The following is a 14,968-nucleotide window of genomic DNA, read 5'->3' on the forward strand; positions in this document are numbered from 1 at the left end:
ATATATATATATATATATGAAGGAAATCATATTTAGCAGAGGCTCAACTATCGATTTTTCATGCACTTTTTGGCCCCATGATGATAGCCCACACCATTTGTCTAAAGTTTTAGAGCCCCCGCACCACGGTGGGATCAACCCCTTGACTTGAGGGGACTTACAGTGACCCCGCCACCAATAGGCCAAGGCTTGCGGCGCGTGCTCGCGCGCACACACACACACATATTTAAGGTTACTTGTTTTGCGATTTCTATTTTCAGGTTAATTGCAGTTGTAACCCATCTCGAGGTTGTGTGTATCTTTCATTTTATTGTTTGTTGTCGACCTTCCCTTCCTATTTATTTACTATACATATGTTATTTTCTGTTTTAGGGTTAGTTGCTTTGATATTTTTGTTTGGATATCCTCGAGTGTCCTGTTTTCTCTTCTAGGGATGTATCTGACGACAAGACTGTGCTTCGTTTGTAACTTGTCCTGAGGTGGTGTGTATTTTTCCTTTTCTTGCTCGTTGTCGCCCTCCCCTGCTCGTTGCCGTCCCCTGCCCTCCTTGCTGTTGTCGACCACCTTCCCTCTCCCCTCTTCTTCTTGTAGATTGTTACCCTCCATGGCTCCATCCTGCCAACCTACCATACAACAACCTCTGTTGCCGCTATTCTACACCTCCCCCTCCTCTTTTGGCTCACAACGACCTGCAAACCTTGACCTTTACAACCACCGTAACCTCTATATGTGCTCCCAGCTACAAACACAACCTCATCTCCCTCTTGTTGCTCCAACCACAAATTTGCCTACCCTCTTCCACCCTGATGCCACCTATCCTAGACCCTCTCATTGCTTCCCACCTGTTGTCTTACCCCGTCCTTCCTGTAAATTAATGTTGTATTGTATTTCCTTTAATGTTTTGAACCTTCATCGTAACTCACAGTTTTTTTTGGCGTAATAAACTTCATTTTCATATTGTGGTTTGGGTTAACTCTAGTATCAGGAGTTCCCGCGTCAGTCTCTTGGGTTTGGGGCTCTTCGATCTCATCGGTCGAAGCTTCCGTCTCCTCGTAGTATAGCACATGGTCAGCCATGTTGAAGGTGGGAAGTGTTGTACTTTCCCGATAAGTCAGTCATGCAGGTGTTGTCATTCCAAGCACATCCTGATAGAATAAGTCTCCATTCTCATTTGATACAACTTGAGCTGAAGCTACATGTGGATGATTATCCTCACGAACCAAGCCTCAAGTTATCAAATTTGTAATTGGTTTCTTCCACTCGTACTCGTCCAATTGTTTCTGGTAAATAAGTATATAAGGAGGAATCAACTATGGGATGAAATCTATTGCGGGTTGGGCAAGTCTCACTAACAACCAATTGAGTGATGCATTTTCTTCTTTGGTAGGACCTGGATCTCATTGTAGACTTTTCGTCCCCACCGAGCTCTTGAGACAATTTCCAAAGCCATGGTTTATCCTTTCTATATGAGCATCTGCTGGCAAGTACACTGCTGAACTGAATCTAAGATTCGATTAATTTCATATAATCTTTCATAAGTAGCTCAAAAGCTAATCGTTGATATGTTGGACCTTCTTTAGTAAGGGTAACTAGTGAGGTAAGTTATGTTTATGAGAATTCTGAAATCCTCCTATCTTCGACTGCCCTGTGTCTAGTATCGACTTCTCAAACCCATGACCCTTTTGGACATCCAAAGTCAGTTCTGCTAATGCTCCTCTCAATGCGTGCAAAAAAGTAGTTTGAGTTACCACGATCTTATACTCTATATGAATGTCTATTGCCTCTGACTCGTTTTCTTCTATAACAACTACTGTTAATTTAGTTGGATCCACTCTCATGGGGTCAACTAAAATCATTGTTGTCTCTTCTTTGTCGGCTGGAAGTTGAAAGTCCTTTCTATAATTTTCATCTTCTGCATAACTGTTTATTTCTTCAACTGCTCCATGATCATAGAAAGAGATCATTCTCCTGCTTGTGCGATCTGATTCAATCTGCCTATATCCATGGCACGTGAAACATCTTCCAGCTGTGACAAATTTAGGAATATTAGTTAGCTCCACATGTGATCTACTCTAAATTAGTTTTTTCCTCAAGCGAGCTCAACTTGGATATTTCTCTGAGTGTACTTTGATTGTAAGATCCTGTAGTTGAACCTTGCCGGTAAGATGTGGTGGTCCCCTTTTTATGTAGTCTCTCCACTTTTGAAGTTGGGGTCTGAACATTCAATCTGCAATGAACTGATAGGTATTGGAATTGCATCCCCATTTCATCTTGGACCAAATAGTGATTGTCTTTGCCCTCATGCTGGCATAGGTGCTTAAAATTTTCCAACCAAAATAATGCACTCTTCTTTAGGGTAGAGGTTCTTCATTCCTGGAATCCGTATGGTGGAGGAGACTTACCATATTTTGACGAACACTTTATTCAGGACGAATTCATCAAGTGGCTTCAAACCGTTGAACTTTTCTTTGAGTATCAGGAAGTCCCATCGAACAAAATGGTGAAATTCGCATGGTGGAAGCGATTCACTCCATTACTTTGATCTTGGAAGTTACCATTGTGGCTACGTGTGACTCGTCCGGATTGCCTCCTCTTGAAGGCGACAAGCCTCTGTTGTTGTTGGAGGATTTTTTGCCTCACATCCTCCATAGAAGGTTCTTGGACATCGTTTTACGGATTTCTTATAAACGGCATCGTGGCGTTTCTTCTCATTCAAGTCTTCGACAATTATCTCTTTGGTGGCGTAATCAAGGTTTAGGAGTGGGTAAGTGGAAGGAGGTGTGTAAGAGTGATATAGGGGGGGAATAAATTTTTAGGTGGAAGTAGGGCTGGGTATTGGTGGATGCTAGTAATCCTATCATAGAACTAGGGTTAGACTAGCTTTGAGACGAAATGATACCGAAGCTAACCAAACTACAATAGGAAAAACAAATATGATTACTTAAAGTAAATATACAATTACATTCAACATGCTTGAAAAGGAAAATACAATATGATATTCGAAAATCTGAAATAGCATCAAATCCAATATGAGAGCAATTAGGATTATATCCCTAGAAGGAAGGGGGGGGGGGGGGAGAATAAGAATAAGAATAAGAATAAGAAAAGAATAAGAATGAGTGGGTTAGTTGGGGAAAAGGTGGTTAACAAGCAAGGGGGAAGGGGTAGAGCTGTTGCGGGAGAATAAGAAAAGAGCAGTTTTGCTATTTTTCTGATGGCAGCAACAATATGGATGATTGGACATTGGTCAAAATAGTGATGTGAGGGAGAGAACGGTTGCGGCAATGAAGGTGGAGCATTGGAAATGCGATGTCAGCAAAGAGGAGGGGAAGGCGATGGTGGTGGCTTGAACTGTAGAAAACAACTATCAGAATGATGTTGCTGGAGAATAAGAAAAGAGCAGTTCTGCTATTTTTCGGATGGCAACAACAATATGGATGATTGGACATTGGTCAAAATAGTGATGTGAGGGAGAGAACGGCTGCGGCAAGGAATGTGGAGGATTGGAAATGCGATGGCAGCAAAGAGGAGGGGAAGGCGATGGTGGTGGCTGGAACTGTAGAAAACAACAATCAGAATGATGTTGCTGCCAGTTGCAATGAGATGCGGCGATTGGAGCGGGGATGATGAGGATGGGGATGAGGAAGATAATCGCCACCTCGCTCGAAGGAAGAAAACGGATGTTAGCGGCTTGTCACCTCCCAAAAGAGCCCTTTTGGGTGGTGGGCAGCCCAGGACTTAAATACTGCTTTTCGGCCCTACACCTAGCCAATGTGGGACTATTTGTCCGTGACAGGCTGTTCTAAACAAACTCACTCAAGCCATAAACTAACCCTAGACTCCTACGAAAGCTAATATATAATAATAGGATAACTAAGAGTGGCCGAAGTTGATCAAATAACTCCTCAACAGGAACAAAACTTGGACTGGTTCGGTCCAAGTACAACAGCCAAGCTGCTTTTTGTTTGTGTGAATCGCACGTCTGAAGCAGGGGCGCTCCCGCTTTAGCCTCTCGAGGTTAGGGAGGTTTAACCTGATCGGTTTGAAGATGGAGGAGTGTTGTACTTTCCTGGTAAGTCAATCATGCAGGCGTTTCCATTACAAAGCACAACCTATGTTGGAGCTCCATGTGGATGAGAATCTTCATGAACCAAGCCTTGAGTCATCACATTTATAATTGGCTTCTTTCAGTGGTACTCGTCCAAGTGTCTCTAGTAAAAAAGTATGTAAGAAGGAATCAATTTTGGAATGAAATCTATGACAGGCTGGGCAACTTTCACTAGCAACCCCTCAAGAGACTTTTCTTCTTATTTTCTAGTAGGACCTGGATCTCATTGTATAATTTTCTTCCTCATTAAGCTCTTAAGGCAATTTCTAAAGTCACGGTTTATCTCTCCTATATGGTCATCTGTTGGCGGGTACACTGTTGAATCTAATATTCATATAATTTCATATGATCTTTCCAAAGTAGCTCGAAATCCCATCATCTTTAATATGTTGGACATCCCTCAGTAGAGGTATCTCATGAGGTAAGTTATGTATTTGAGAATTCTGAAATCCTCTTATCTGATGTTGCCCATTGTATCTAATATCGGCTCTTAAAACTCATGGCTCATTTTGACATCCAATGCCAGTTTTGCTAATGCTCCTTTCAATGCCTACAAAAAAGTTGTTTGAGGTACTGCGATCTCATACTCTGCATGAACGTCCATGGCCTTTGACTCACTCCCTTTTAGAATAACCAGTGTTAATTCAGCTAGAGTCCCTCTCATGGGCTCAGTTGGAAACGCCGGTGTCTCTTCCTCGCCGGCTGAAATTTGAGATTCCTTTTTGAAATCTTCATTTTTCTCCCGGATCACTATTTATTTTTTCAACTGCTCCCTAATCAGTGAAAAAGATTATTCTTCTAGTTGTGCAATCTGATTGAATATGCCTAAATCCTTATCACGTGAAACACCTTTTTGGCTGAAATGGATTTAGAAATTTTGGTTCCCTCCACTGTTCTCTACTCTAAATCAGTTTCTTCTCAGGTAGAGTCAGCTTTGATTTTTCTCTCAAGATACTCTAACTTTAAGATCCTAGGGTTGAATCCTGCCTGTAAGATGTTGGAGTCGTTTGGTGATGTGGTCTCTTCACATTTGAAGCTGGGGTCTAACATGCAATCTACAATGAACTAGTAGGTATCGACATTACATCCCCCATTTCACCTTTGGATCAAGTAGTGATTTGTCTTTTCCCCCACGTTGGCGAAGTTGCTTCAAATTATCCCACCAAAATAATGTACTCTTTTTTAGCTTGTTGGCGGTTAGTTTCACCATTCTGTATGGTGAGACTTTCTGATTCTCAAAGGAAAGTTTTACGGCCTAAAGTTACTTGATGAATTCGTTTTGATCCAAGTATCAGGCAAAATGTGGTAAATCTGTCATTCAAAATTTTGGTTTCTCAATGTTTCATGCCAAATTTTTGGGGTAGAGGTTTGTTCCTGGAATCCGCATGGTGGAAGAGATTCACTTAGGGGTGTCAATTCTGGTCAGTGGGGGATGAGAGTCTGGAAGGTGGTAGTTGGAGAGGGTGGTTAACAAGCAAAGTGGAGAGGTAGAGCTGCTAGGAAGGCAGAACAGAAGTGAAGAGCTGTCCCGAGGCATTGGGATGAAGTATAATAGTAGCTGAAGCGGGTTTTGAAGAGTGATAGTGAGTAGGGGGTGGTGGGAGAACAAGAAAAGTAGGGGGTGCTTTTTTTGGATGATTGGACATTGGTCAAAATACTGATGCGAGGGAGAGAATAGTGGCGACAGTGAAGGTGGAGGATTGGAAATGTGATGGCAGCAAAGAGGAGTGGAAGGCGATGGTGGTGGCTGAAACAACAATCAAAATGTTGTTGTTGGCAGCTGCAATGAGATGCGGCGATTGGAAGCATCGTGGGGATGATGAGGATGGAGATGGGAAAGATGGTCGCCACCTCGCTCGATGGAAGAAAACGGATGTTAGTGACTGTTCTAAACAAACTCAAGCCATAAACTAAACCTAGACTCCTTTGAAAGCTAATATATATTAATGGAATAACTAAGAGTGGCCAAAGATGACTGACTAACTCCTCAACAGGAAGAAAACTTGAACTAGTTCGGTCCAAGTACAACAGCCAAGCCCCTTTATGTTTACGTGACTCTCGCGTCGGAAGCAGGGGCGTTCTCGCTTCAGTCTCTCGAGGTTGGGGGAGCTTCGACCTGATCAGTCGTAGTATAACATCTAGTCGACCATGTTGAAGATGGAGGAGTGTCATACTTTCCCGGTAAGTCAATCATGCAGGTGTTTCCATTACAAAGCACAACCTAAGCTGGAGCTCCACGTGGATGAGCATCTTTACGAACCAAAGCCTCGAGCCATCACATTTATAATTGATTTATTTAGTGTCCACATTCAATAAATCTTCCAAGAGTTGCCTTCTTTAAAAAAATAATTAATTGTATTTTCGTGTCCAGTAACCATATCCCACATTTTCACCAAGAGTTGATTCAAACACCTCTTCAAAAATTCGTCCAAATTCATTGAATCATCAAGTAACTACCTCTGGCGCTTAAGCGCGAGGTATGTGGCACTTAGGGGCGGCCTTTTCGATTTTTTTGGCGCTTAAGCGTCAGTTCTGGGCGCTTAGGCGTCACAGTTCTCTTGCACACTTTCTTTATTTTTACTTTAAATTTGATCATTTTTCACTTTTTTCATCATTTTTCATCTATTTGATTGTATTTGAAAGAAAAACACACAAATACCTTCCATGAACATCTATTTGATTGTATTTGAAAGAAAAACACACAAATACCTTCCATTAAAGCTCAATATCTAAAAAATAGGTATAAAAATGTGTACATAAATGCTATATATTTTAGGTGTATCAGCCATCTGTTGGCGGGAAACTGTTGAATCTAGTATTCGAATAATTTCATATAATATTTCCAAAGTAGCTCAAAAGCTCGTCATCTTTAATATGTTGGACCTTCTTCAGTAAAGGTAACTCGTTAGGTAAGTTATGTATCTGGGAATTCTGAAATCATCTTATCTGATGTTGCCCATTGTGTCTAATATCGACTCTTAAAACTCATGGCTCATTTTGACATCCAATGCAAGTTTTGCTAATGCTCTTCTCAATACCTGCAAAAAAGTAGTTGTTGGAGATACTACGATCTCATGCTTTGCATGAACGTCCATGACATTTGACTCACCCCCTTCTAGAATAACCAGTGTTAATTCAACTAGAGTTTCTCTCTTGGGGCCAGTTAGAATCGCTGGTGTCTCTTCCTTGTCAGCTGACATGTAAGATTCTTTTCTGAAATCTCCATCTTTTCTCGGATCACTATTTATTTTTTCAATTGCTCCCTGATCAGTATTTATTTTTTCAACTGTTTCCTTTACCTAAAATTTTTGGGGTAGAGGTTTGTTCCCGGAATTCGCATGGTGGAAGAGATTCACTTAGGGGTGTCAATTCAGGTCAGCGGGTCTGGTTCAATTTCACCCCGAAAATGACCCGACCTGAATAAGGTCAACACGAACCCGATTCGAATGATAAACGAGTTGAAAACTAAGACCTGAACCTGTCCTAAAACAAGCTTGACCCGCTAACTCGAACCTGACCCAAACTTTCATGCTTATTCGGGTCATGCTTGGGTTTTTGGGTCCAACCCAAACTCAACTCGAATAATAAACAGGTCAAATTTTTTGACTTGGACCCGACTCGAAAAATAGTCGGGTCAACCTTAACCCGGATTTTTCAAGTTAATTTCAAGTCGTGTTGGCGTGTTGGCTCAATTTTTGACACCCATAAATTCACTCTATTCCTTCAATCTAGCAAGTCATTGTTGTCTCTATGGGTGACTCGTCCGGATTGCTTCGTCTTAAGGGCAACATGCCTCTATTGCAGTCAAAGGATTTCCCACTTTACATTTTCTATAGAAGTTTTCTGGAAATCCTTTTACGAATTTCTCATTAACGGCATCTCGACATTTTTTCCCATTTAGGTCTTCCACAATTATCTCTTTGGTGGCGTGATGAAGGTTTAGGAGTGGGTAGGTGAAAATAATTGTATGTAGGTTGAAAAAGAAAATATTTGGGTGGAGTTAGGGTTGGATAGTGGTGGATACTAGGAATAGGACTAGAGTTAGACTAGCTTTGATATCAAATGATACTAAAGTTAACCCAAGTCACAATAGGAAAAGCAAATATTATTACTGAAAGTAAATAGACAGTTACAACTAACACACTTGAAAGGAAAAATACAACATTACACCTGGAAATCTGAGATAGCAATAGATACGACACAAGCGCAATTAGGATTTTATCCCAAGGGGGGTGATGGGGGTCGATGAGGGTTTGGAAGGTGGTAGATGGTGGTTGGCAAGCAAGGGGGAAGGGAAGAAGTGGCTAGAAAGGTAGGAATAGTAGTGGACAACTGTCCCTGGGGCGGGCGTTGGGATGAATTATAACAATAGATGGAGTGGGTTTTGGGGAGTGGCAATGGGCAGGGGACGCACGACATCAAGAAAACAACAGGTGTGTTGTTTTTCTGTTGGCGGCAGCGATATGGATGGTTGGACAGTAGTCGAAACAGCGAGGCGGGGGAGAGAACAGTGGGGGCAATGATGGTGGAGGGCTGGAACTGCGATGGCAACGAAGAGAAGGGAGGGGAAGGCGATGGCGGTGGTTGGAACTGCAGAAAACTGAAAATGGGATGCTATTGCGGGTGGTTGTAGCGAGATACGGCGACCGAGAGTGACGTGGGGAGGATGGGGAAGGGGATAGGGAAGATAATCACCATATCTAGAAAGAGATGCAGTCGGAGCACCACCCAAACCCTTGGATACAACCTTTTAAGGGAAAAAACGAATGTCGACGGTTGTTCTAAACAAAGTCACTCCAAAAATTAACCCTAGACTCCTACAAAAGCAAATATCTATTAATAAGGTAACTAAAAGTGGCTCAAGATGACCAACCGACTCCTCAACAGTGACAAAATTTGTACCAATTTGGTCCAAGTACCTCATCCTAGCTTCTCTTTGTTCGTGTGACTCCTGTGACAGGGACAGGGGGGCACTCCAACGTCATAAAAAAAATTGATCTTATCCCTTCTTCTTTCGTATCTGAAGAATCCTCTAAGATCAACCATCTATCATCCAAGGCCTCACAATCACCCCAAATACCTTCATAAAACTATCGACCAAACTAGGGAATAATAGGTTGTGATTGTATTCCCTACATCTTGATATTCTCTTAAACTCCATCAAACTTAACTATTTACTTTGGCTCACAAGTACACATTCTAAGCTAACCCTCCATAAGCATTTATAGTCATTCACCTCATATAAGCACGTGCTCTAAAATAATATTTAAAATCAGTCCACGCCAGCCTAATTTGGACGAATACTGGCATTCCTATTCCTATACCTCTTAAACTCCTAATTATTCCACCAAAAACTTCAAATAGCATCCTTAGACATTAAACTAAAATCCCATAACCTTTCTCAACCATTAACCTCATCATCATGAAGTTTGTTTTCTTTTTTAATATAATTTTTTTCTCATGGATTCTATCTATTTGCTTTATTAAAATATCTCGTGCTCTTTGTTTTGCCTGCCTACAACACTCGGATCTCTTTTTGTGATTTTAACCTGAATAGATGCTATTGTTGAAACAGTTGAATTGGCTGTTGAACCTGACGAATTAGTTAGATCAGTTCGGGTGAGTGGCCGCAATGATTGTCATGCTTTTATTTCAAAAGAAACTTTTACTTTCCATTGTTTAGTTCATGAAGGCACATGAACTTCCATTTCATAATTTGTGTATTTGTAAAACATAATACAGCTTTTCTTCATATAATTAACCCTTAAAGGCCTGTTCTACGATTGTTATCATATACTCTGTTTAAAAACTAAAACTTATTTTTTATTATTTTCCTCATCAATTTCTTATAGGAAGCCACGCTTGGTGCTATTTGCAATTTGGCAGTTGATTTTACCTCCCAAAAATCTGCTCTAGTCAAATATGGCGGTTTGCCACTTCTTGTTCAGCTATCCAAATCGATTGTTCCTATGCTAAGGTTAAAATCACTTTGCGCTTTGAGGAATCTAATGTTTATTGCGAACCGAATTGGCAAAGAGAACATCATTTCAGAGCTCACCATACCCGAACTGGCTTCCCTGATTTGTGGTAATTTTCTCATCTATACGAGATCGAACTCTTAGCTTTTTTATGGAGAATTTATGTACATAGCACAAAATTCATATGTATTTACATATTTCACACCTAAACTTTCATGTTTACGGACATAAAAAGCTCTCTTTCCTCATTTTATAAGGGAAATATAAGTTTTCATGCATAGGTTTAACACACCAAAGGGCTATGTGCGTAAATATGAAAGTTTAGGTGTGAGATATGTAATTACATAAGAATCGTGTGCTACATATGTAAATTTCCCTTTTTTTTAATATTCGCTTGAGATATATAACCGAAAACACGTAATGCTGACAGATTCTGAGCATCTCGTACAGGAGCAGGCGATGGCGCTTGTTAGTAATCTTATCCATGGATGCGTAGATTTTATCAGACTTGTATTTGCAGAAGATGGTTTAATTATTAATGCGGTTATCAGACAGTTGAAAAATGATTCAGCAACCCAAGTTTGTATTCAGGTTCGTATCCTTACAGCTTCCTTTGATTTGAGCTATGGGTGTATTTTCTATTGATGGGAAGTTTGGGGAATACTTTATGGAAACACTGATTATAAGAAAATTATAATGTCAAAATTGGTAAAGCTCAATTCATTTATGCTGGAGGTTTAATATTTCCAGCTGTGATTTAGCTGCGACAATTTAGCAGGCCTGTTGATCTATTTTGCCACCTAACATAATGCCCCTCCTAGTATTTGGTTGATCAGAATCTTTTGAAGTAGCCTGTGAAACAGCATGAAATCAGAAGGATATATTTTAATTCCATGTCTTATTTTATGTATTTTGTCATTTTTATCGTTCATGAATGAATTTTAGTTCATTTTTGACCCAATGGACTATAGCAGGAGTTTGATCTAATATATACTTGGGGCGGTTTGGGATCACTTTTTGATTTTGATTATGATTTTTTCTTTTTTAATTATTATTATTTTTTGTTTATATTTTTACTTGAAATAAAATATGATTGGTATGTTACAATATGTTTAGTTACTTTACAAATACTCAAATTTTTAGATTTCTCAAGTGTTTTTAAAAATAAGTCGATTTATTTTTAAAAATAAAGATACGCAAAAAAAAATGCGCTAAGCGTGTATTTTTTTTTTAAATAAAAGCAAGAACAAAAAAATAAAAAATAAAAGTAATCCCAAACAAGCCCTTAGAGTTGTTTGGTATTTGATTAGATTTGCTAGTCCTCTTGATTTGAGATCTATAAGGAAATGACTTGTCGCATATTCTAATGCCTCCTCTAGCCATTTTTACGGCATTGATGTTGACCCTCTTGACTGTATCAAGCTCTACCTTTTTTAGGTTAACACATGACAATAGAAAGAGAAAAAATGTCATATTAATTCCCAATTTTTTTAAGTTGGGGCTGAAATAGTCCCTTATGGGAATTAATTTGACATTTTTATAGGCTCTAGAACTAAAATGGCTTTTTGTAAACAGTGAGGGGACTATTTTAACATTTGACTCAATAACAATAGAGTTCCTACACTTAGTTTCTTCTCACTACTGAGTTTATAAAAATCAATAGCAGGGCATGCTTTTGCTCTGCAACATTGCAGCTGGAGATGAATCCCATAAAGACGCTGTGCTCGGTTATCTCATGCCTTCAAAAACAGAAGGATCTAACTCCCTAATGATCAGATTCCTGCAGAGTAAGGATCAGTTCCTCAGAACAGCCGCGATGTGGTGCGTACTTAACCTCACCGACCCGGATAGCGTAAATTCGCCTCTTCGGGTCAGAAAACTCCAGGAGGAAGGCATATTATTCCAAATCAAGACTATGGTGAATGACCCCTGGTTGGATTGCAAGGTCCTTTTCTTTCTTTCCCTGAAAGATTTACATACATACCTCTCAATAACTATCTATTTACATATCTAGCTCCTAAATGCGATGTTTTTATATATATGCCACTTTGCCTATGCATGAAAAAGTGTGTTCCACTCTTTAGAAGCCAAAATAGTTTTGATGTTATACGAAAGATTTAATTGTTAGATATGTAAATGTAAAAAAATTTTTTTTTCATGAATTGTTTTCAATTTTTTCATGGATTATTTTGTGGTGCAGTATAGAGTCAGAAAGGTGCTGGAACAATGCATGGTTACTCAGAGCACAAGATGTGAAGCCCAAGTTGGGTGCAGCTGAAAAACAAGACTTTTGAAGAGAAAGAATGTTCAGTATTTTCCCTCTGTTGTGATGATTCCATCTTCTTCTTTTTGAGAAGTTTATTCGGGAATGTGTAAAGTTGTTTTGAGATGAAACTTTCATTCCTCTGAATCTGATCTTTGTAATCTATGTCTGTATTTGTGTTTGAAGTTTAGAGTGCTAGTTATTTTCTAGAGAAGTTTGCATGCATACCTCACAATTCTGATCTATTTGCATATCTAGCACCCAAAGTTTGATATTTACACTGATAATGCCTTGTGTGGGAAAGCCATGCATAGAATGTATATTTCACTTTTTAAGTGGTGGTAATTTTGACGAGATGTTAAAAATTTGAGTGATCCAATGACAACGACTACAACAAGAAGTCTTTATCCCACCAAGTGAGTCGGCTACATGAATTCTTTTTCTCTATTGCGTCCTATTGAATGTCATATTTTCATTTAATTCTAATAAATTAAGATCATTTTTTTAAGTCTATCTTTTCTTTCTTAACATGAGTCGAATCTAAAACATCTATTTTCTTAACTAGATCATGAGGTGATAAGACGTTTATTGTGACCAAATCATCTAAGACAACTCCCTCTAATTTTGTCCGCCACAGGAGTTGCACCAACCATATCACGGATGTATTCATTTTGCATTTGTACTTTTAAGTGCAGTGCCACTCATCCACTTAAGCATTCGCATCTCAATAAGACTGAACTTAATTTTATGTTTCTCTTTTAAAGGCAAACATTTTGCATCATAGAGCATTATAGGTCTCGCCATCTAAAAATTTGAGTGATATGCATATAAGTATGAATTATTAGGTGTTAGATATATAAGTGGGTAAGAATTGTGATCTTTTTAGGGAAAATTTAGAGGTTCCCACACATATATTTTGAAATTTATATTTATAACATTTTAGTGTCAATCATATCAAAATTTATGCATGAAATATTTTATTTAATATTTATAAACTATAGAAGTGTTTTTGGTTGGGATGTAAAATATTTGATGTTATGAGAGAAAATATTAGAGTTTAGGTGTTAAATGGGTAAATATATAATAATTACGTTGTAAGTGTGTAAATTCCTATTTTCAATATTATAATAAATCTAGTTAAAGAAGCACAAAGGATATGTTGTGCTTATAATCTAAAGTATGTTTAATAAAAACAGTTGCCCAAATCAATCTCAATGGCTAGACTGTACACGTGACAGACAGTGATTGAAATCCTGATGCATTTTTGCATCATGATGCCTGATATAATATTTTTTCGTGTTATGTTGGAAAAACAAATAACCTTAATATGATTTTTGATACACACACACTTAAAAAAAAGTAAAGTTTCAAAACAGTTCTACTACTATTTTCGTGGAGCCGTTTTAATCCCAGAATTTATAATAGTGCTAAAATAATACATTAATATTTTAAAATTGAGTTCTAACAGTTCTCCATGGAGATTACTTCGACCTCAATTTAAATAGTTTGAGGGTTATTTTGACATTTTTATAAATTATGGGAATAAAACGGCACACACACTCTCTCTCTCCTCTAGTGAAGAGTTATTTGGAATCAGTCTTTGGTCTTGAGAGATTTCCTTTTAAGCCAAAACTTGAGTATGCTTTTGAAGCCCCCATGCTTTTTCTTCTCCCTGCTTTTAGTTGGGCCATTCATATTCTGCATCTCCCTCTTCCTCTCCAGCTTCATGTTTTCCTCCAGCTGCAGCACAATTTCAGGAACACAGAATCCAAAAACCAAAAAAAAAAATGAAAATGTTAAAAAATGGATGAAAGATGGTGATACATTTGCAAATAGCAAATTTTCAGTGGCCTGTTCTAATTGCCTTCAAGTAGATCCATGAATTTAGTTCAAAATCGTTAATCGTTCGAAAATTAATTCGAATGTTGGCTCGAATCTAAATAAACAAGCCGAGCTACGAGCTAAAATTTTGAATAGAATTTTTTTCAAGCCGATTTGGAGCTGATCGAAGCCCGGCTCAAAGTTAGATCCTTGACAACACTGAGTGTTGCCAGGGCTGCAATTTTACCGATATCAGATCAAATATTGTTTATCACTCAAAAAATGATTCAAATTTTAGTTTGGATCGAGTTCCAATCAAAATAAACAAGCTAAGCTCGGAGCCAAAATACAACTCGGCTCGAAATCAAATCGATAATGACCCTACATTTTTTTCTTCTTTTTTTATTAAAGGAATGACCAGAGGTTATTATACGAGCCACCAACCACTCATAATGCGTCTAATAATTCGAGTACCACCTCCCTAAGCCCAACTGTGTTAGAAGGGATCTCCTGACCCGAGAGATCTTATACCGTGGATGCCAACCAACAAGAGTCCTACATATAAGTGTTAATAATAGATTTACCTGAAGGAGGCGAGACTCAATGATGGCAATGCGATGAATCAGACTTCCTTTAACCTGCATCTCTACAATGGCCTCCTCCATGTTCCTCCACCCTCTCTTCTTCTCCCAAACAGAGCTCTCAGATAAGCTGCCGCCGTCAGTCGCCGTCATCAACTCCTCCACGCCGCCGCTCGATCCCGCCGCCGACAAGCCGGAGCTCAGCCGCCCGCTTCCC

General features: G+C 39.0%; 2 protein-coding genes across 3 annotated transcripts in view; one reads left to right on the top strand and one right to left on the bottom strand.

The window, feature by feature from the left end:
- The window catches only part of LOC110020854 (armadillo repeat-containing protein 8), a 43,965-nt gene extending 31,469 nt beyond the window's left edge, over positions 1–12,496 (top strand). Inside the window, exons 5-8 of one of the 2 annotated variants that reach the window (XM_020719118.1) lie at positions 9,961–10,195; positions 10,517–10,677; positions 11,750–12,031; positions 12,287–12,496. In XM_020719118.1, coding sequence (XP_020574777.1) covers positions 9,961–10,195; positions 10,517–10,677; positions 11,750–12,031; positions 12,287–12,364 — 756 coding nt within the window. In that variant the 3' untranslated portion in view covers positions 12,365–12,496. The remainder of the gene's footprint in view (positions 1–9,960; positions 10,196–10,516; positions 10,678–11,749; positions 12,032–12,286) is intronic. The other variant, XM_020719119.1, reaches the window with a different exon arrangement.
- A 1,241-nt stretch (positions 12,497–13,737) lies between these two features.
- LOC110020856 overlaps positions 13,738–14,968 on the bottom strand; it is a 1,632-nt gene continuing 401 nt past the window's right edge. Inside the window, exons 2-3 of the mRNA XM_020719122.1 lie at positions 14,755–14,967; positions 13,738–14,089 (exon numbers count right to left, since the gene is read on the bottom strand). Coding sequence (XP_020574781.1) covers positions 13,943–14,089; positions 14,755–14,967 — 360 coding nt within the window. The 3' untranslated portion in view covers positions 13,738–13,942. The remainder of the gene's footprint in view (positions 14,090–14,754; position 14,968) is intronic.

Source organism: Phalaenopsis equestris, unplaced genomic scaffold (genome assembly GCF_001263595.1).
Source record: "Phalaenopsis equestris unplaced genomic scaffold, ASM126359v1 Scaffold000107, whole genome shotgun sequence".
Lineage (NCBI taxonomy): Eukaryota > Viridiplantae > Streptophyta > Magnoliopsida > Asparagales > Orchidaceae > Phalaenopsis > Phalaenopsis equestris.